Genomic DNA, 21557 nt, shown 5'->3' with positions numbered 1-21557 from the left:
CCCCCCTTGACTACCCCCCCCCCCCCCCCCCCCCCCTCCTGCAGCTACAGGAAACCCTGGTACTACGGATCTCTGTCACACAGCTGGATGAACAAGGGCTCAGGTGTGTGTGTGTGTGTGTATGTGTGCGTGTGTGTTAGCAGGACACATGCAGCCTGCAAATTAGGTCACGGCCCAGTATCTCAATCCAGATCTGTGGGTTAGAACAGATCTCGCAATAAAAAAAAGTCTGAAATAGAATCCAACTTAAAGCCTTTTCAGAATTATATTCACGCTGCGATGAGGCTTCAGAGTCTGACAGTAGCTGCAGATGAGGCGCAAGTGAACCACCGGCATAGTTTCTAGAATCACATCGTTGCTGTTGTTTTTGTCCAGACTGCAGGGCCGCTCAGATGGAGTGCATCAATCAAGAGCTCCATGTTTACAACGCTTGCTGTTTGTACGAGGGGATAAATATAGATCCAGACATCCTATATACTGAGTTGTAGCAGCTATGTTTTGTAGAACAGGCTTGTACAACCTGATGACATAATATTTTATCAGGGGTTGAAAGCTCACACAGCCAGAATATGAGGTGACTTAAGTTGTCACAAAAAAGCTTGAAGAGAGCAGATTATGTTAAATTATTTAACTTCTAAGGGAAGAGTTGTTCAGGGAATTATTATTTTTTGCCTTTATTGTTTAAAAAAAAAGCTTTCACAACAAATATCCTTCATTGTCATGTGTGATTTTTCTATTTTAAGTCAGAAAAACTACAAACAGCAAAAATTTTACTTGAAAATTCCTCAAGCAAAAACACATCCCATAAATCAGACTTGGATTTTTCAAGAATGTGCTCCAGTGCATCCCTTGAGTAGTTATAATTAGTTTAGTTTCTCCCCCTGCCACTTAAATTGATGTCGAGCTTCTCCGTAATGTGATTGCCATTTTGTGCAGCAGCAGTGGTTGGAGTGGAGTGATGGAATGGACGTGAATCCAAATGGCTCAGGGCGGAGAAGATGGTGTGGTTGTTCAAACATCCTGCTGACAGTGATCTGCTTTGACCATAAGTCCGCACTTGAGCCATTTGCAGACTAAATGGCTCCGTGCTCCGAGAGAGTCTCTCTGCTGCATGCATTAGTTAAGGTTTATGAGGTTCTGGTCTGGCTTGAAAGCAAGGACAAACAACTCCATTTACTGTTCATACTTGTGAACAATCGTGTCGTGTCTGGAAAGAGAGAAGCCTTTTGGCACTTTGAGCATCATAAAAATTAAAGTTCACTACATTAGTGTGAGCTACAAGCCTGTTCTCATTCCCAGATGGTTAAGTACCGATGCTTTGTCAAGCTCCTTGACTTGTGATATCAATGCCAAAGGCCCCCTTAAGTGTGTTTGGGTGACACACTGGGCTTTCAACAAGGGGCTCATTTATACTCCCTTCAAATGTACGAAAATACATCTGTTTATTTCAAATGTTCTTTTGCTGCCGACATTCTTCCATGCATGGTATGCAGACGCTAGAGGGCAAAGTCAACAACGAACAAGGCAACAGTGGAGGATATCTCGATCATGTATCTTTTAATGGAGCGTCGCAGACAGTGGTGGTCTGTTTGACCAATAAATACTCATGATATTAGGACAGAGAATTCTTTTCACTATTACAAATTTGTTCTGTGCTGCCATTTTTTAAAATGTCTTCTTTGTGTATTATGGTCGGGTCTCTCTTGAACTGCTACACTACCTCCACCATTTCCCTTTTATCCGTATATGTATGTAAATGTTAAATTTCCTGTGAAAACAGAAGTATATTTTGAAAGAAGACAATGCATGTAACAGGCAGAACTTGACACGTTGTCCCAGAACGTCAACAACCAACGCACCCAGGGTACCAAAGTCCATGACTAAACGTCAATATGTGCCCTGTGTGTTGTTATCACACCCTGAGGAGCATGACAAAGCATCAGCACTTGACAACCTGGAAATGTTTTACTGTATTTTTAGGCAAGCTGTCCCTTTATTTCTCCTTTTTCTGATTGTAATTCCCTTCTGCAGCTGTCGCAAAACTTAGATGAAGCCTATTGTGATAGAGTGTTGGTGGAGCTTGAGATCATCATGCTAGTTAAAACTGTTGTGATACGCATGTTTTTTCCCTCCTAGATTCACCAGCCCCCCAAAACTCCTTGAACACCATCTCAGTTTTTTAGCACATGCAAATGCACATGTCAAAATAAAAAAAGAGCATGAGCTGCTATTTTTTTTTTTTTAAATCAGCCTCAATCTGTTCCTCTCCTCTTGTTTTGGGAGGTTCCATCCAATTTCCTGTCTCGTCTTATATCCTCATCCTCACTGCGCCCGGCTCCAGATGTGCTCACTCGCTTCAGTCCTTAACTAACCCGCCGGCTCCTCATTCAAACTGCCTGTTTCTGTCAATCAAGGTTGTGTAACCTTCTTACTTTTTGCCAAGCGTCACTCCTCTGTTCACTCATCAGCTTCCACGGCTCACTTTTGTGCAGCCTGTTTCAACTTTATATCCTGGAAAAACTGCCACTTCATGCCACAGCATTACTATAATTATTATATTTTTTTAGATTATGAAGCTGTGCCGGCTTGTACATGTGTGGTTTGTAGTATTGTTGTCCGTGACTGAGTGCGAGACAAAGAGCAGCTGGCTGACTGTGATAAGTGCTCAGTTAATCTCTCTTTTACTGCATTTCTTCCTTTTTGTGCTCAATTTTAAATCTCAGTGCTTAAAATGAGATTATCTGTAACGACAACATGCCAAGTAAAAAAAAGGGGAACATATTAAAAATGCTCAAAATACTTTTTTTTTTAAACTTGAGTCCGGTTTGCACAAAAATAAAGTTAAAAAGCATTTAAAGTGAAAACTGTTTTTGCACAGCTGTAGCCATAACTAACCTCTAAAAGCTGTTTAAATTGCCTGCCAGCGCATGCAATTGATCATTTTACATTTATTTATCTTTCCAGATAAACCAAGAGGCCATAAATAAAGAGATGCTGTAAATTTCCTAAGACAGGGTTGTTAAAGATTATTTCTTTGCGGCATTGCTCCTCTTCCTGTGGGTGTGAGGAGACTGACAGTAACTTAAAGGTGATGGATTATGTAGCTGGGGCTATTTTCATCTCAGCGGAAGGTGTTTTTCATGCTGTAAAATAGTAAGTGGCGGTAAATGGCTTCTTGTGAAGGTGGGAAATTGAGTCGTGATATCTCAAATAATACAGACACCAGCAGGGGGAGTGGAAATGTTGAGGGCACAAATTTAAAGAAACATTCTTCTCTTTTAGTTCATGATATTAGTTGTTTAGTTTTGGCCAGTGGTAATGTATAGGTAGCACATGCAGTAGAATTGATTTTCTTTTCCCACCAGGCGATAGACTGCTTTCCCATCGGCATTAGACCATATCCATAAACAAGGCTCTGCAGTAGTATGCCTTTGTTTTTGTGGGGACTGTTTTCTAGCGTATCACGTTTTATGTCACGGACAGCCCAGAAAACAGGGTAAGTGAAAGCAGCACGGAGCCCAGGGAAAATTTTACAGTGGGTACTCCTTTTTTATATCTGTGACTTATTCAGTCTTTCTCTTAAACTTGGTGCAGACTAAATTGTTGAACGATGTTTGAGCGCTGCTTGTGGCGGCCGGTCATTGCATCACATTGGTAAAGGGGCTAGAATTAGCGCGCCCACCTGCGTGTCATATTTCCATCACTGCCGATCTAAGCTGATCAGAGCTGGAGTCAATAAATTCTCGTGACTACTGCTGAGTCATTTGACCTGGAAGTGAATACCGATTATAACCTTTCCCCTTAAATACAAAAGCCAGATGTTAGCTTTTTTTGTTTTTGTTTAGTGGAAAGGGTCTTAAGTGAGAACTGCATCAAATGAAAAAGACAAGTGTCTTAAAGGTCCAGTATGTAGGATTTAGGAGGATATATTGGCAGAAATGGAATAGATATGTTTTCTTTAGTGTGTAGTCACCTGAAAATAAGAGTTGTTGTGTTTTTGCTACCTTAGAATGAGCCGTCTATATCTACATCTGGCAAGATGGCGCCGTTGTGTGTGGCTGGCTGTCTGCCTCTGCTACCTTTTCTGTGTATTGTCCCGTTTCTACTACCCTGGAAATCCAGAGTTCTCACGAGAACACAATTTAAATTTGCTCAGCGAGTCACTCAGTAATAATGCTCATTACCCGTGCCATAGGAGCCGAGCTGCACCAATCACATCTGTGTATCTGATATAGGCGAGCCAGAGGCGAAAATCTCAGTATCTCTCCGATATTATTTCCACCAGCAGTCATTGTCCCAGGGTGCTATTTAATACAATCAGTTCTGTTGTAAACCCATTTACTTCCACTGTGACTGATGTCTCAACTACCACTTGTGAGAACTTTTTTGTTGACAAAGTAGATTCTGTTAGACAAGTAACCAGCAAGAGCTGTAATAGGGATTTGACTGTTATCCCAGCTCATTCTGCTGTGTTTGAGCAGTTTGAACTGGTCTCTCTTCCCTCCCTTGCTGATATAGTCAAATCCCTGAAGCCTACAAACTGTCCACTGGATGTTGTTCCTACCAGAGTGCTGAAATCAGCTCTTAATACTGTAGGGCCTAGTCTTTTAGTTTTAATAAACGACTGCCTGAGTTTAGGAACTGTCCCAACTGCTTTTAAACATGCCGTAGTTAGGCCCCTTCTTAAAAACCTCATCTTGACCCCTCAGTGTTATCTAACTTTAGACCTGTTTCTCATCTGCCTTTTCTTTCTAAAGTGTTAGAAAAAGCTGTTTTTATACAATTGCAGTCTTTTCTAGAAAACAACTCTATTTTTGAGAAATTCCAGTCTGGCTTTAGGTCTCATCACAGCACTGAGTCTGCTCTGTTAAAGGTGCACAATGATGTTGCACTGTCTGTTGACGCCAAGTGTCCCGTTGCCTTAGTGCTGCTTGATCTCACGGCAGCCTTTGACACGGTTGACCATACAGTCCTCCTATCACACCTGAACCACTATCTTGGCATTCATGGCACTGCACTTAAGTGGTTTATGTCTTCTTTATCTGATAGAAGCTTTTCTGTAAGCTTGGTGACCTGTCCTCCTCTAGTGCCCCCCTCTCCTGTGGGGTCCCACAGGGTTCTATTCTTGGCCCTATGCTTTTTTCATTATATATGTTACCACTTGGGTTAATTATAGCCAGATACAATCTATCTTTTCACTGCTATGCAGATGGCTTGCAAATCTATCTGCCATTGAAGCCAAAAGATAATAATGCACTCACTTGACTGTATTGTTAATTTCAAGAAATGGTTAACTCAAAATTTTCTTCATTTAAATGAAGATAAGACAGAGTGCATTGTGTTTGGGGATACTGGGACGACCAGCTTGGGCGCCTTGCCTTCTACATGTAGCCCTACGGTCAGAAATCTGGGGGTAATTTTTGACAACCATTTGAAATTTGATAAACAAATTGACAATGTTGTTAAGACAAGCTTTTTCCAACTATGTCTTTTAGCCAGAGTTAAAACATTTTAAGCTGTCATGACCTTGAAAAAGCTATTCATGCTTTTATTAGTTCTAGACTCAACTACTGCAATGCACTGTATATTGGCGTCTCCCAGTCTGCTCTTAGCCACCTTCAGCTTGTGCAAAATGCAGCTGCCCACCTTTTAACTAACACTAACAGACGAGAGCACATTAGTCCTGTCCTTTATTCCCTCCACTGGCTTCCAGTTCGTTTTAGAATTGATTTCAAACTTTTAATGTTTGTCTTTAAAGCTCTTAATGACCTCGCCCCATCTTATTTATCTGAGATGCTAACTGTCTGTGAGCGTGGCAGGGCTCCTCTAACCAACTCTTGCTGGAAGAGCCCAGGTCTAAATACAAACACTGGGGTGACTGAGCTTTTTCTGTTGCCGCACTCAGGCTCTGGAATAAACTCCCCAATGACATACGTCTTGCCTCTGACCTGAGCCTCTTCAAATCTAAACTTAAAACTTATTTATTTAGGATGGCTTTTAATACTCAGTAATGTGGTGACACTCCTATTTTATTTTATTTTATTTTATTTTATTGTTTTATCCTTTTATTTGTTGTTTTTTATTCATGAATCTGTTGTGTGTTGTGTTTTTAATTGTTTTTTAATCACTTGTGAAGCACTTTGATTCACCTGTGGTCGTTGTAAAGTACTATATAAATAAAGTACATTACATATGGAGTGGATCCTCGTCTGCAGAGTCTGCCATGTTGCACCACCATGTCTCTACTAAAGCCCAGAATGGACGAACCAGACATGGCTCTATATAGGGGCATTCACCTTTTAGTGTCTTTCACCGTAGTTAGCAGCTCCTCTGGGATGAATGTTTTAATTACCAGGTCGGTTTGGAGAAGAGACCATCTCTGGATAATTCAACTCCAAGTCAAAGTCAAGTCCTGAACGTCTAGATGTTAAATTATCAGGGAAATAAGTTGAGCACATACAAGCAGGTGCTGGGCTGGCAGCCTGTCTCTGACATACCAAACCACATCAAAGAAACATTGATTTTTTTTAATATGCAACTGCTTTACTCAGTGTTTTTACCGGTTTAAATCACCGGGTCTGTTTGTTTTGGAGAGGAGGAGACCTCTGCCGATAAAGTGAAACTTATTTATTCAGTGCTTCAGCACCTGTTTCAACCAGGACACCAGGACACGTTTCAGCTGGTTGTAATCTGCAAACGTCATCACTTTATGCCACTAAATCTTACGATTGTTTCTTTAACGAGAATTTTGAAAGAACAATTCATCACTTGTGCTGCAATTGCTACATTGACTGGAAACATCCATTCGCCTGACGTAGTGCTGCACAATTTGTCGATTAATCAATAAGTCATGTGACAGTAAATCAATCCGCAACTATTCTGATTATCAACTGAAAGCAACTTTTCAAGCAAAGATGCCAAACATTCTTGCTGCTTTTTCTTTGTTTTCTAACACTGTTAAGTGAAACAGTTGGTCGGATGTCTTTAAGTTGTGGCATGCACTTTTCACTGTTTAATGTCATTCTATAAACTAATTATAAAGCTGTTTCTTTGAGAACGACACTGGGATATTAATAGATAATGAAAATAATCCTTAGTTGGAGCTCTGGTCTGCAAACACACACACACTCACACACATGCATAGACATAAATGCCCCATTGTAACGCACAGGGAGAAATGAATGATTTAGATTGTTCTAGACCTTTGAATACACAGCGCTGCAGTATCTGTATGCATGTGTGTCCTCCATTTTAACACTGCCACATGGCCTCATCTCATTACTCTGAGAAAACAAGACCTGAACAGCTGGGCTATTAGCAATCAATCCAGCCCAATGATGAAACACTCACTCACACATCTGCATCTGAGCACACACCAACACACACACACACACACACTGGAGAAAACCCCGTAAACATTGCCTACAAACAGAGCAGACAGCGTTAGATTAGAGGGGGCATCACCGGACAACAGGAAACACCTCAACAACAGTCACAAGCTGCACAGTCAATGAATGGAGGGGAGGGATTGGATGGTGGCTCGTGTGCATGCCAAGGTGTTGCCGTTGCGGCGTCACCATGGCAACACAACCGCTGCTCACTCACCTTGAAGCACCAGGAGGGCCAGAGGTACCAGCAGCAGCAGCAGCTCTTGTACTGCAGACATCCTGACAGGAAAAAGGAGACCGCTGGCGGCTCTCAACGGCGTCAAAACACACACTCACACACACACACTCACACACCTCAGAATGGGAGACACCAGACAGATCTAGCCTACAACAGCTACTCCAGCTGAGGGATGATGACCTCTAAGATGCCCAAAAGATGTCCAGACTGTGATCAAGAGTCTGGGAGGTGAGAGGAGGGGACTCTGTCTTGAGGCTGGTGGGACTGTGGGTGTGGTCCGCCCTGGTGTCTTCTTCTTCTCCTCCTTTTTTTCAGCTCATACAATTGCTGGAAGGAGGGGTGGGTGGGTCTTCTTGCTGATCTGGTCTTCTTAAGCACCTGAGAAACCTGACAGCAGCAGTGTGTGCCCTGCTCGCTGCCTCGTCCCTTTACCCTCTCCGGATCTAAATTGCTCTGTTGAGCTGGAGAGTTTCTCCAGCCTCTCGGCGTGTGAGCGTGTAGAGTTACCAGAGGGAGGAATCACTCTGAGTCTCAGGTTTCGGCCCCTTGTCAGCTCCAAAAGGGCCTTTGTTCAACTATTTATACTCTGTGGCACACCCGTAAGCCTGTTTAGCTCCACAATGAGAATGTGTGTGCACCAAATAATGCGGGTATGCTGACACACAGACTGGTGGGTGAATGGCACCGTCAGTGATTAACCATAAAAGCTACCGGAAGACAGATATCTTGAGGGGTGATGCTGAGGAATTTGTGCTGAGAATGGAAGACGCAGCCTGTGAAGGAGTCGTGCAATGGAGAGTTACAGAGTGATTGTGCAGTTCAGAAGTCTATTAAAATGTTGCATGCATGAATGCCTTCGACAGGAAACATTTAGCTGCACTTTTCCCTCGTGTGCGAGCAAGGAGGGTTGATGCTTGATAGAGCCACAGTCTGAGTGAAAATGCAAATGGAAGCAGTGTGAAGTATCCCCTCGCTTATTTCCACCTCTCTTTGGCTTTGGAACAAAATATAATTACCACCTTTTTTTTAATTGTTATTGCCTCATATCAGTGTTATTGCTTTCCTCTTGCAGTCCAAATTGCAGTTGCACAACTACATATCTCTTTAAAATAAAGCTCTAGGCAGTGATCTAGGGCAGAGTCTGTTTACTCCTGACTTATTCAAGTGAAATCATCCGCTCTTTGTACACATCAGTGAAGCCATGTGGTTTGTTTAGCTGCTGTCTGCGCGTGGCGCTCAGGCAGGCTTGAATGCAACAGCGCAGGTGGCTCTGGTGCTCAGATGGGTCACCAGCACATGACTCCAGTCTGAAGGCGGATTGAAAGGCATGCATTGAACAGCTAAGAGGGGGTTTATTTACGCCGCTGCCCGCCCATCTGTGCGTCTTTGGGGACTAGAAAAAAGTGCGCTATTTCTCTTGTGCATTCCAGCAGTGTGGCTGTGAATTACGGGGAGTTCTTGTGTTTTAGGGTTAACATAAAAGAAACTACAATCATCTAGTCTGGAATTTGCTCTCAATGCATAAAATCACGTCTGTCCTCTTTTAAAAAAATCCTATAAATGCAGCACAGCCGAGCGCAGCGTCCTTTACCTGTCGCCTTTAAATAAAAACAATGCTCTTTTCCCTCACTGGTATCCTTGAAACGTCTCGTCCTATTGATGGGTCAGAGGTGGACGGCTTCCATCCCGCGTCAGGCAGTCAGATGCTGGAAGTCTCTCTGCGGTCACACCGGGGACCATCGGAGAGATTTTAGGATGGAAGCACGACACAGGAAAAAAAAGACAAAAATCTCCTACTTCTTCCTCTTATTGCCTTCAAGGAGAGACGCGCGGTAGGAGATGTCTTTTGGAGAGCCGCATGGATGCTGACCGACACGTCAAAATGAAGAAAAGCGGAAGAGAAACATACAAACACAGGGGGAAAAAATCAGTAATCTCCACAAATTACATGGTGTGTCAGTGGAAGGATGCCGCGCTAATCAGTCTTTGGGATGGGTGAAGGCTGGGGGAGGGAGGTGCATGCAGGAGGAGGAGGAGGAGGAGGAGGAGAGAGGGTGTGATGCATTGCAGCAGAGGGATGGAGAAAGAAGAGGAGGAGGAGAGAGAGAAACACAGTGCCGTTGTTATGGCAACAGTGATTTTATGTGATGTTTTCATCCCTTCCAGAAAACCACCACGTGTTGGCAAAGAGAACAGTCACCGAAATAACAGAAAACTGTGTAGGCTATTGTATCATAGGAGAATTATGCGTGTTGTGTCAAGACAGAGCTTTTTTACATGAAACATTTATTTGATTTGATTGATGGATCTACAAAAAACTATGAATCAAAAATAAATAACACTTATTCAAGATTCAAATGTTTATTTGTCACACACAAGTAATATGTGTGGTAAAACACAAGTGTATTAAATAATTAGATTATAAAAAAGAAATATGAAGGTTACAAATTCCAGATTATTTATAGGTTTAAAAGTAAAATGTACATTATTGTCTTTTGTATTTTTAAATATTATTTTTGCATTTAACTTTCTTTTTTTTCTATTTATTTTATATTTTTTCACTTTTTGCAAAATACATAAACTGGTTAAAAGAAAAAAGTGCAGGGCAGTGCAAAGCAGACACAAGACATGTCAGATCTTTAACCCACAGCGTCTGTGATTTGTCAAAGTAACCAGTTATTTATGTAGCCTAACACAGTGGTTCCCAACTGGTCCCACCCAGGAGGACTGGATGTCTTCTTGGTTCAGGGTCCACACATTTTAATACATTCAGTGTTATACTTTGGTTTGGCCATGTAGTCGAGCTAGTTTGGTGTCTCTTTCAAGTAGATGTACGTTAGTCACTCTACAGCAGGAAACGGTACTTCAGAATTTAAGCTTTGTGCTGGAAAGTCACTGTATTTCAAAATAAAGTGTCATCCAACCCGCATTGAGAGACAGAGAGAGACTCTAGGCATTTCTCAATCTGCGCTCTTGCCTGTACTTGTGTTCTTGCGGACTTGTGAAACGTCATGTTCCAATTCAAAGTCTGCATCCAGCCAAGTACAGTCCAAATGCCTGGATGTGAACGTGCTCTGCCCATTCCATCAGGGATGCATTGGGAGGTGACTTGTGTGGACTTTTGACAGCCAGCTATCCCAGAATGCCTTTCTCACAGACCAGCGGCAATGGCAGCCGTCCTTGGGAGTTTGTACTCCCAAGTCAAACTTGCCAAGTCCGAACTCCCAAGTGTGCAAGTCTGAACTTGGCATACTTGGTATTGACAAACGCCTATAGACTGTAACAATAATGGACGTAGCTACCATGACATCACCCATTACTTTGTAGACCGTTGCCATCTTGGTTTTTTGGAGCCGGATGTGACCAAATTTGGACAAGAAGCCCGGAGCTGTGGAGCAGTCAGGGGTGGATGTGAATGAGAAGGCAAGGACACTGTCAGCAGGCAGCTTGTCATTCAAAGCAGCTCGCCCTTAATAATGCGTAACTTTAAGCCTCAATCAAACGTAAACGGGTGAGGTATATAAAAATTCACCACCTGCGCAGTTGTCACAAATGGTTAAATTAACTATAGAGACCAAAACTGTTTTTTGCACCAGGCTGTAAAAATGTTAATATCTGCTCTAAAGTTGAACATTATATTATGGGGGTTTATGAAGATTGACTGACTTCTGGAGCCAGCCTCAAGTGAACCTTTAAAGAACTGCAGTTTTTGGCACCTCTGTGTTTCTCTCTCATTTTTGAAGACATGTATAGCAAGAGACATAATCCATTTGTAGCATACACAACTGCCCCTACAAACTGCGCCCACTACCTGTACAAGACAAACCCACCATCATGACGATTATCTGAACCGTGTCACGCCTCGACACAGTGAACAAATATGGGGCCAAATATAGCAATAATCCAGTTATAATCCATTATACATGTAGACGTGATTCACTTTATAGGTAGCAAGATGTTATCCTTCCTATTACCTTTACTCTAACCATAACCACCTCTCTTTCAACCTGATACTTCATAGCTAGTTAATTGCTAACTGGACGGATGTGTAGGTTAAGGCAGGCAAGTTATGTAACTAGTGTCGGAGAAGATTCTCAGTCATCCAGGTCATGGTAATCTTAAGTGCTATATCGTAGGCAACTTGATTTGCTTGTGTTTCTTGAAGACATTTCACCTCTCATCCAAGAGGCTTCTTCTAAATGACTGATGCGGAGTCTCAGGCTTTAAACTCTGTGTAGCTGTAGTTAGTGTTAGATGCGTCCAGGTATGAATGGGTTTAAAGTTGTCTGGGGAGGGATCCCAAGACTACATTTTAGGTGGGTGATAAGTGGTGTTGGAGGCCACCTTCTCTGTTTAACGATGGTCATTCCAGTTTGATGTAGATGGCTTCTTTTACGCCTCTTTCAAACCATCTTTCTTCCCCGGCCAAGATGTGTACATTGCTGTTCCTTCTCCTTTAGATGTGAGTGGACAGCTGAGTCTTGACCTGATGAGCTGGCTCTCCTGTGTTGTGCCATGTGCTCATTTTGTCTCACCAGTGTACAAATCTGTGCATCCCTTGCTGCACTGGCTGGTGGGAAGGTTACATGGCTGCTCCAGCTGCAGCTATACCTACTCGCAATTTTCAGCCATTTGAAGGGAGCCCCATTCACTCTCATGAGTTAACGATGCTTAGTCTACATCACCCAGCACACTGACACAACACTACTCTCTGTATCCTCTTAAAACTCACCAACCATCAGCAATGGTATTTGGCACACTGAAAAGAAAAAGTTGGGGACACTTTTTATTTGTTGCCAACAAGGTAACAAAAACAAACATACCCAACAACACCTGTGGGAATAAGAGATAATATTGTTATGTCAGTTAAAGTGGGTCCTAGCAGTTAGCAGAAAATGAGGAATGGACTTCACGTGACAATATTCTCAACTCCTAACTAATTTTACAAACACCTCCTCACCCCGCTTAAAACTTCACCCCAATGTGGCCCCCTCATTCACATGTTTCCAGACCCGCCCCCGATTAGTGAACATCTCACTGCCTCAGTCTTTTTTGTATATTTAGCCCTTCTACTTTAGCTCATTTAAAATTCACATCTGACATTTGGTGTCTGGTGGATTCTCAAGGGGTTTCTCGCCTTAAAACTGTTTGTCATTAAATCACTCATAACTACGCGGAAAGTTTCTATTTTCCTCGCCTGTCCTGTCTATTTCAACTGACAACTGCAATGTTTCAAACCCACTTTGCTCGTTACTCTCAGTCTTAGTCATTACTCCCACCCCATACACACATATACACACACACACACACACTGACATGACCACAGGTGCACTGACTCGCTCTCTGACTCAGCTCAGAGGAAAATCAGTCCACTGAGTGTGTGTATGTGTGTGTGCTGATCTGTCGTTTTGGCCATTTCATTATGCCAGCAGTGAGGATTACTGTGCTGGTTGCGTGCCTGTCCTCATCCTGACAAATGCATCATTCCTGTGTGTGTGTGTGTGTGTGTGTGTGACCGTCCTGTCCCTAATTCCACTAACATCCCTTTTGATTTTTTTTTTTTTTTTTTTAATATCTGGATTAACTTCAATCACAGCAACAACACTAGTGAGGATAAATATCCACTCATGCAGTGAGACACATTGAGGATAAACTTGTTTTATTATCATCAAATTTAACCTATTTTCAGTGATTCTTGTACAAAAAAGGCAGGTTTGATGCATCGATAGACGACAGTGAGTTTTGTCTCTCAGTTTCAGCCACTGATTTTGCATGTGATTGCTCATAGTTTAGGTTTAAAGTTAAACCAATGCAAATCAATGCAACATGATAGTAAGATTTTTTAGTAATTAAAGTTAAAAATGGTCTCTGTCAGTGGTTTCCCCCTTTGTGCAGCTGCCCTCAGTGACCATTAGAGGGCGATAAAGTATTAAAAAAATAACTTTTTATCATTTCAAAACAAGGAACAAAAACTATTGTCGGAGAAAAGAGAACCAGATGTTTACATTTCTGGTGAAGAAGGAACCTGTGGGTGGGGGTTTACTTTGTTTTTCTGATTTAAAGTGAACTGATCCTGAGAGATCACAAGCACATGACCAGTATCAACATGAGATATTCTGCCAAAAAGCAGCAGGGAAGAATGGATAGTAATAACACAGTCATGTAATGTCATAAGTCCCCTGATAGTCTGTCACCTTTCTATGTAATATTATTCACAGTGAAATACAGTTTGCAAATTAGCAGACACGTAACTCATGCAGAGGGCCAAGGATGTGAATTATTCCACTAGATATCAGGAATAAGACACGGTTCTTCTTCTTTAAATGTATTTACAGTAGGTTACAGAGACATGTGTGTGTTTTTTGTTTTGCTCTGGTTGAAGGAACCTTCACTTTAAAATCAAAGTCAATTATGAATCTTGTTTTAATGCCTTCAGTTTAATTTGACCCCGACATATTATCACTTGCTGCGTCCTGTTTCAGCTCAGGGGCTGAGACAGTTTGGTTGTTTTTTGAAACAGTCCACATAGACAACACCTGTTGAAAAGGACATCGTCATGTGATATTCCTCAACTTTAGAAGGACATGACGACTGAAAGCACGACAATGATGGATGCAGTGATAGCTCACAGATCATCTGACCTGGGGTGCCATGTTGGACCTTAACCTCTACCTTGTGTTAAAGGTTCATTGTGTTGGATTTAGGGTGATATATCGGCAGAAATATAATAATTATGTTTTCTCTAGCGTAAAATCACCTGAAAATGAGAACTGTACTGTATTACCTTAGAATGAGCTGTTAATATCAATATAGGGAGCAGATCCTTGTCTGCTGAGATCACCATGTGGCACCTCCATGTTTCTACAGTAGCCCAGAACGGACACACCAAACACTGGCTCTAGATAGAGCCATTTGTGTTTTTGCATTTTCGCGTCAGCCACTGTGGTTAGCAGCACCTCTGCAATGAGCAGTCTCGGAGAGGCACTGATTTGTAATGTGAACTGCTTTATTCCGTGATTTTACTGATTTAAATCACCCTGTCCGTTTGTTGTGGAGAGGAAGAGACCTCTGTGGATAATTTGGCTCCTGGTAAAAACCTCCTGAGAAGTTGTAGCCGGTTGCAATCTGCAATCCTTACTGCTAAATGCTACGGAATCCCCCTAAATCTTACACACTGGACCTTTAAATGCCAGAATGCACCATGAAACAACTAACTGCTGCATTATAGATCTGGGGATTCTCAGGGCTGATTGTGGTTTCTAAATGTGGGGGAAAAAACCCACATTTCCTAAATGGGACAGCTTTGTTGAACTATTATGATGTCTTGGGACTTTTAAAGGTGCCGTGGCTGCCCCCTGAATTAGGAAGCAGCCATGTGAATACCTGACAGAGCAGTAACCGTGATGCTTGTCTGCTTATTTTATCATTACGGACATTTTCAGTGTTCCCCTTTTGACTTAAATTGACAGAAGCTGATTGTCATGAATGCCTTTGTAAAGAGATAATTTGTTTTTACGCTTTGGCCTCTCCTCCACATGCAAATAGAATTTTAGGTCACTAAAATAGCTTCTAAGGTGCAGATTTCATATCCACATGGACGTCAGCATGTTCATTGTTCCTTGCGTAATGTGTGTGTGCCAGAAGCAGTAACAACAATGGCGGACTACTAGTTGGTGTACGTTTTGTTAGCATTGCTTGGTCTAGTCTAGTGACTTAACAGAACAGTGTGTAGGGAGATTTAGTGGCATTTAGCGGTGAGGACTGCAGACTGCAACCAGCGGAAACTTCAACCAATTAGAATTCCTTCAGTGTTCATTATTCAAGAGGTTTTTACCAGAGCACTGAATTATCTGCAGAGGTCTCATCCTCTCCAAACCAAACAGACCCAATGATTTAAACTGGTAAAAAACACTGAATAAAGCAGTTTTACGTTAAAAAAAATCTGTGTTTTTCCAGTGCTGTCTGGCTTGTAGGTGCTGCGAGGGGCTGACGCAAATGCTCAAATGGCCCTATCTAGAGCCACTGTTTGGTTTGACCGTTCTGGGCTACTGTAGAAACATGGAAGTGCAACATGGTGATCACCGTAGACGAGGAGGCTACCTATGCAGATATAAATGGCTCATTTTAAGCTAACAAAAACACAACAATTTTTATTTTCAGGTGATCATACACCAAAGTAAATATACTTCTTATATTTTATCCCATTTATGCCAATATATCCCCTTTAATCTGGACCTCTAAAATGCCTCAGCCTGACAGCCTGGATCTCCATTGCTCAGCCTCCGTTTCAGTCATTTGTTGAAAAACTCAGCATCTGTACATCAGCAGGACAGTTATGAGTACCAGCAGGGTGGTAAATGGCACCAGGAGGACAGCCATATACAGGAGCCACGGTTCTGGAAACACCACCACACCTGGCTCTGAGAAACACAAAATCACTGATATGAAGCGTAATCCTAAAATCAAATCACACATTGATACAGAGTTGGATTTTTGTGATCATTTCTCAAGTTATAGCAAATTACAATCAAAGGGAAGGTTCATCCAAAATGAAAACACTATCAATCTACATTACTAGGTCTACAAGTGTATCTTTGTAATGTGTGTGAGTTGACCATTTAAGAACAAAAACAAACAAAACAAAAACATTTTTCCAGCAGAAAGAGAGCGCTTGATGCTGTTTAGGATGAACTCACCGGGGACAGTTGATGGACACATTCGTGAAACATTTTTTTCACCACCTTCACCATCTCTAGCCACTAGGGACAAAAGATCGCACGAGAGTTCACTTGAATGTTGACATATTGCAGGATGAAGAATTGACCAGTGAAGCTATAAAATCATATTCACTGATGTTTATATGCACAAAGCTTTTTCTAGCTAGGAGAGATTAGCTTTTCTCTAGAAGTGGGCAGATAAACAGGAGACAACTTGAATGATGTGGGAACCACTTGCAGCAAAGATGTCAGGAGTTGATGCTGAAGATTGTGTGGGAGCCTGAAGAATATGTAAGACAGGATGAAGATTTGCAATAACAGGGTGAAAAGAATGTTTCTAACTGTGATGTTAATGGAAACATTTGTGTTATTTTACCATCAGCAGTAGGACTAAAGAGTCATGTATCAAAGAAAGCCACTTGGCGCTTTGTTTTAGCTTGAACACGCCCTCTTTACACACATATATATGTCTTCAGGACGCTGGATTATCTCTGGTGAAGGCAAATAATTTAGGTAATTGACAATAAAGTGCTCAACATACTTATCCACTAACTGTAAAGATAGTCAAGGTCGAAATAATCAGAGCCTGAACGAAGAAAAGAAACAAACATGAGGAAGAAGTTAAGACAAGATATATAAGACAGGAAGCTAAGGAGAACAAGTCGGCCAGGAAGCATGAGGAATATTGCTTGTGTAAAGACGAGATGAGGTTTTTGACCTTTGTGGCAAGAGAACTGAGATAATCAGATGCGGCAAGGAGATTTCTGGATGTTGTGTGTGCTTCTGGAAAATATGTATAGCAGTTTTGAGAGAAGCTTTTAGGCTCTCAAACAACCAGGAAACAGACATTTTACAGTAGAACGGGAAATAGATGGGAAAGGCTTGTCATTATTAATGTTAGTATTAGTATTATTTTATATAGTAAGTAGAGACTTTAAGGTTAAACCAGTAGGTGGCAGTATTGCAAATTGTGGATGCCAACCACCATAAAAAAACATAAAGAAGAAGAAGAAGCCGACGACGATGATAACTTCAGGACTACAAATAAAAGGGTAGTGCCTGAGAGTGGAGACACAGTGGAGGGGAGAACAGTGATATTTTGATTTCTGAAAACGACAGGACTTATCGGAGAACTGTAGAAATTTAGGATAGCAGATGTGGGATTAAACCAGGAGGAGGCAGTAATGCAAGTTGAAGTAAGCCAACTGCCCTAAAACACCAAGGAAGAAGAAGGAGATGATGGAACATTTCAACAGGAAACAATATGGCGGCCGGCAACGGCTTGTAACCTATTCTTGTAACGAACGTCACCGATTACAGGTCAAGGTAAGCTAAAATATGTTTCTGAAAACATTTCAGGCGAGAAATACGCTGCAGTAACAGAATATTGCTTCATATTTTATCAGCACTGCTAATTAAATTTACAATTGAAGTATTCTTAGCCTCCGTTTTTACAATACAGTAAAGAGAGTGGCTTATGCTTCTTGTTCACAGATTTTCGGTTAACAATCAAACAGCGCACTAAAATATGTTTCTGAAAATATTTGACAGGATTCCCACGGTCATGGAAAACCTGGAAAAGTCACTGAATATCACAATTTTTTTCCCAGCCTTTAAAAGTCATGGAATTAGTAATTTTTTTTTTTAAAGTTTAGGAAAAGTCATGGATTTTTTGTGTGTAGCCTACTGAAATTGTTGCTGTAATCTTACGTGAATATCCTTTGAGGTAATGTAACATAACAACGTAACGCCTATTTTCTGTGGATTTTCAAAGTATGGTAGCTCTCATATGTGTCAGTGTGACAAGGTGTCACATTTCTTCACTTTCTCCCCACGTTTTATGTCAGCTAGTAGAAGTTAGGTTTGAATAGAGTTTGAATTTGTCCTGTTTAAAAATGCTAGGCAAGTTTGGCACAATGGGTCTTGGAAAAGTCATGGAAAACTTTTGAAATTTTGACCATGAAAATGTGTGGGAATCCTGATTTTAAGAAGAGAAACAGGCAATACAGTAACAGAATCTCTTGGTTGCACAGTTTTACAGTGTGATTCACAAAGCTTTCTAGTACAAAGAGTTGCTCCTAATGACAAAATTATAAGAAATCTCCCCTTAAAGTTTAGGTCCCATTAAAGATATAAGTTATTTACAAAGCTTCTTAGCCCTTAAGAGTGCTCCTTAGGATAGGCCTTAGACTTTCATAAACAGAGGAGAAAATGGTGGAAACACAAAGAGGTTGAAGAAATATTCTCCAAACAATGAATGACAGTGAGGAAATTAAAAGCTACAGATTAGATTGTGCAGGAGTGATGTTTGTGGTTGATCTCACGAGGGATACACATTTTCCGCCCAACCCAATAACACTATGACACCAGAAATAAAAATTATCACAATAATAAGATACTCGGAAAACTGGAAAAATGCAACAATCCAGCAGTGATGACTTGTTTGCCTCAACCTTCCATCAGAAGAGTGATCACACAATCAGTGAGAACATTTTCACAGTCTCATAATTAGTTCAGGTCATTTCAGGTGTCTCTGACAACTAGTCACACCTAGCAATTGGGTCAACCACACCTCCCCACTAAGGTAAACGTTTCTGTCCCTTCCTTGCTCAGAGTTGCTCTGAGGACTTTCCTAAATCACTCATGCTAGGACTCCTTCCTTAAAGATTTTAGTCTAAGTTAGGAACTCTCTGAGAGTATTCTCAGAATGTTTCTGAATACGGCCCCTGAGTGTTGTCTTAGTTTTGTTTATCATAGTCTGTTTACGCATTCCCACACTGTTATGATACTAGTTTAAAATCGGCAAAAGTATGCCTTTGAGACCTTGTGTTAGCTTGAATACTCCCCTATCATATATTCAAGAGATGTGTTTTGCATTTAGTAATTTCTCTGGTAAAAGCCAAAACTGCCATTGCATTGAAAACAATTACTGGGACAGAAGTCAGTTGACAATAGAATTACTCTATATACTTGTTGACCAACAATAGGTTCACATTTTTTTAAGTTTGTCTGTCTTAAAACAGTAGTGGTTAACGCTCAGTGCAGATCAGCAGGTGTGTAATGTGTGCATGAAAACTAGATCAGACCAAGAGGGAGATTATTACCAGGAGGATGGTACAGGAAGATGCTTTTTGTTATCAGATCTTTGTTCAGCTGCAGCTGACACTTATATTCTCCTTTGCTCCTCAGAGAAACAGTCTCAGAGAGTGTGGTGAAGGGCAGAGCAGCACCAGCATCTCCTGGAGCAGAGTCAACAGGTTGGAGTTTGCAGCCATTGTGAGAAATGGACAAAAGAAATCCGGCATCCCGGGTCACGTTTACTTCACACGAGAGCAGAGAGTCATTGTGACTGTTGAGGTTAAACATCATGGTTTCTGAAAAGAGATGCAGGCAGATACACAGGTATGTACACAGCATGTGGAGGCACACAGAGCCTGTTTATACCTGGTATTAAAATGCATTTTGCTGATCTGTACACAAGTGTAGAGCTGAGACACATCGCCAATCACACTTGTGTCTGTTATGGGTCTCCAGCTGACTGCTTGTGCTCAGATTTTGTCACTGCCTACGTCACTAAGGCTAAAGGGTAAAGGGGTCCGGTGCACAGTTATAACATCCATACTCTCCCTAGCTGCTCAATAGCATGCTCGCTAGTCACATTAGCGGTTGTGTCAGTGCAGCTGGAGATATTGCTGTCTGCAGAATCCAACACATTTACTTCCTTAGGGCAAAAAATTGACACTTCGTCCAACTCATCATATAATGGATAAGTTATAAAGCATTAACATGCTGTCACCAAAACAACCACCTCGTCTTGCGTTGATGACGTAGTCTTTGTCGGAGACACATCAGGACGCATTAGCATTTACTTTGCAGAAGATATGTGGTCAAATGTATCTCAGATCACCTTTGCGTGTGATTTAGTGATTGGATCGCAATGCGTCTTGGTGGTCATTTACACTTGCATTTAGCGATGTTCTCTTGTGATTGGAGCACCCAATACTTATGTTAATACCAGTAAAAACAGTCTCATAGACACTTGTATTGCAGGTTTTGTCTATTTTCATTAAGTTGTTCCCTAACCACTAAACTCAGAGTCCCCGCCATGCACAGCCATGACTACTATGAAGAAATGTTAATGCACATGTGAGGATATTTGGATCAGAAAATCTAAGACCTTATATTTACCATAAACCATCAGTAAAGTTTCATTTCCTGTCCTCCTGAAACGGTCATCCTTCTCTGTTGTGACAGAGACTTTACACTGGTACTTCCCACTGTCAGCCCACTGGACATTCTTGAGGCGTATGGACTTGTTTAAAGTGTATGGACTGGTTTCCAGAAGGTTGACACGTCCCATATATTCATCACTGGGGAGCCACAGTCTGCGATTGTCATTGCCGTCCTGTGTGAAGTACCAATACAGAACCGCTGGGGTCACCATTTTCACTTTGTTGGAAAGACTTAGATGACATGGCAGTGTAACATCACGACCCAGAGCAGTGGTAAGCACAGAAGACTGGTGGACTGTGACCTGAGAGAGGGTACCTGAAACATAGGTATAAAAATAAAAAAATGACAGGATGTTGGGTAACCATATTAATTTCCTGCCCAAAGAAGCCTTCACAGTATCTTTCTCAGAAATGCTCCAACTCCACCTGTGTTATTCTTTTGAATTGTTTGGTAAGTATTGTGAATATAGCTAAAGGCAGCAACTGGCTGAATGTAAGTAACTGCAACTCAGTCGCTAGAAAAAATGTTTGCATTGTACGTTTCTGCTAACCATGGATACGTGACAGTTGCACACTATATTGTAGCAGATAAGTTTATGTTAAGTTTAAGTTTATGCAAGAAGTGGGCAATACAGTAACGGAATCATGTTTTATATTTGATCAGCACTGACTAGTTACACTGTTTAATCGGAGCTTGATCTGTGTTCTGGGGGTGGGGGCAGCTCTCTCCCTCATCTCTCGTTCTGCTTCCATACTCTTTGTGCCCATGGTAGTGGGCATACAGCAATGCAGAAGTACAATCTGTCGTTTGAGCAACAGCCCAGGAGCCCAGTGGATTTGAGCTGGGAGATGAGTAGGGAGCTCTGGGTGCTGATAGGATGGAGGGAAGTTTCAGCTCAGATAGCCTTTAATCCCTTTAATCACAAAATGCAAAACATAAATTTTAGATCAAATTTATTTTGCTACCCACAAGCTTTGTAGA

The 21557-nt window shown here is 41.5% G+C and overlaps 3 protein-coding genes across 7 annotated transcripts in view; 1 reads left to right on the top strand and 2 right to left on the bottom strand.

Moving 5' to 3' along the window:
- scn1ba (sodium channel, voltage-gated, type I, beta a) overlaps positions 1-9613 on the bottom strand; it is a 27274-nt gene extending 17661 nt beyond the window's left edge. For all 3 annotated transcript variants that reach the window (XM_050047006.1, XM_050047004.1, XM_050047005.1), the window contains exon 1: positions 7606-9613. Coding sequence is in view for 2 of the 3 variants with exons in the window: in XM_050047004.1 (XP_049902961.1) it covers positions 7606-7666 (61 nt within the window). In the remaining variant the exon portion in view is untranslated. The remainder of the gene's footprint in view (positions 1-7605) is intronic.
- Positions 9614-15748: 6135 nt separating this feature from the next.
- LOC126391951 (uncharacterized) overlaps positions 15749-21557 on the bottom strand; it is a 6513-nt gene continuing 704 nt past the window's right edge. Inside the window, exons 2-5 of one of the 3 annotated variants that reach the window (XM_050046997.1) lie at positions 20532-20891; positions 19448-19717; positions 16323-16385; positions 15749-16046 (exon numbers count right to left, since the gene is read on the bottom strand). In XM_050046997.1, coding sequence (XP_049902954.1) covers positions 15934-16046; positions 16323-16385; positions 19448-19717; positions 20532-20891 — 806 coding nt within the window. In that variant the 3' untranslated portion in view covers positions 15749-15933. Of the gene's footprint in view, positions 16047-16322; positions 16386-19447; positions 19718-20531; positions 21490-21557 lie in introns of all 3 variants that reach the window. The other 2 variants (XM_050046999.1, XM_050046998.1) reach the window with 2 other exon arrangements.
- LOC126391944 (potassium-transporting ATPase alpha chain 1) overlaps positions 19608-21557 on the top strand; it is a 27144-nt gene continuing 25194 nt past the window's right edge. The window contains exon 1 of the mRNA XM_050046980.1: positions 19608-19745. The gene's annotated coding sequence lies outside the window, so the exon portion shown is untranslated. The remainder of the gene's footprint in view (positions 19746-21557) is intronic.

Source organism: Epinephelus moara, chromosome 6 (genome assembly GCF_006386435.1).
Source record: "Epinephelus moara isolate mb chromosome 6, YSFRI_EMoa_1.0, whole genome shotgun sequence".
In the NCBI taxonomy this organism is placed as follows: domain Eukaryota; kingdom Metazoa; phylum Chordata; class Actinopteri; order Perciformes; family Serranidae; genus Epinephelus; species Epinephelus moara.
The sequence above is the reverse complement of the archived record's forward strand: the minus strand, read 5'-3'. Positions and strand labels throughout refer to the sequence as shown.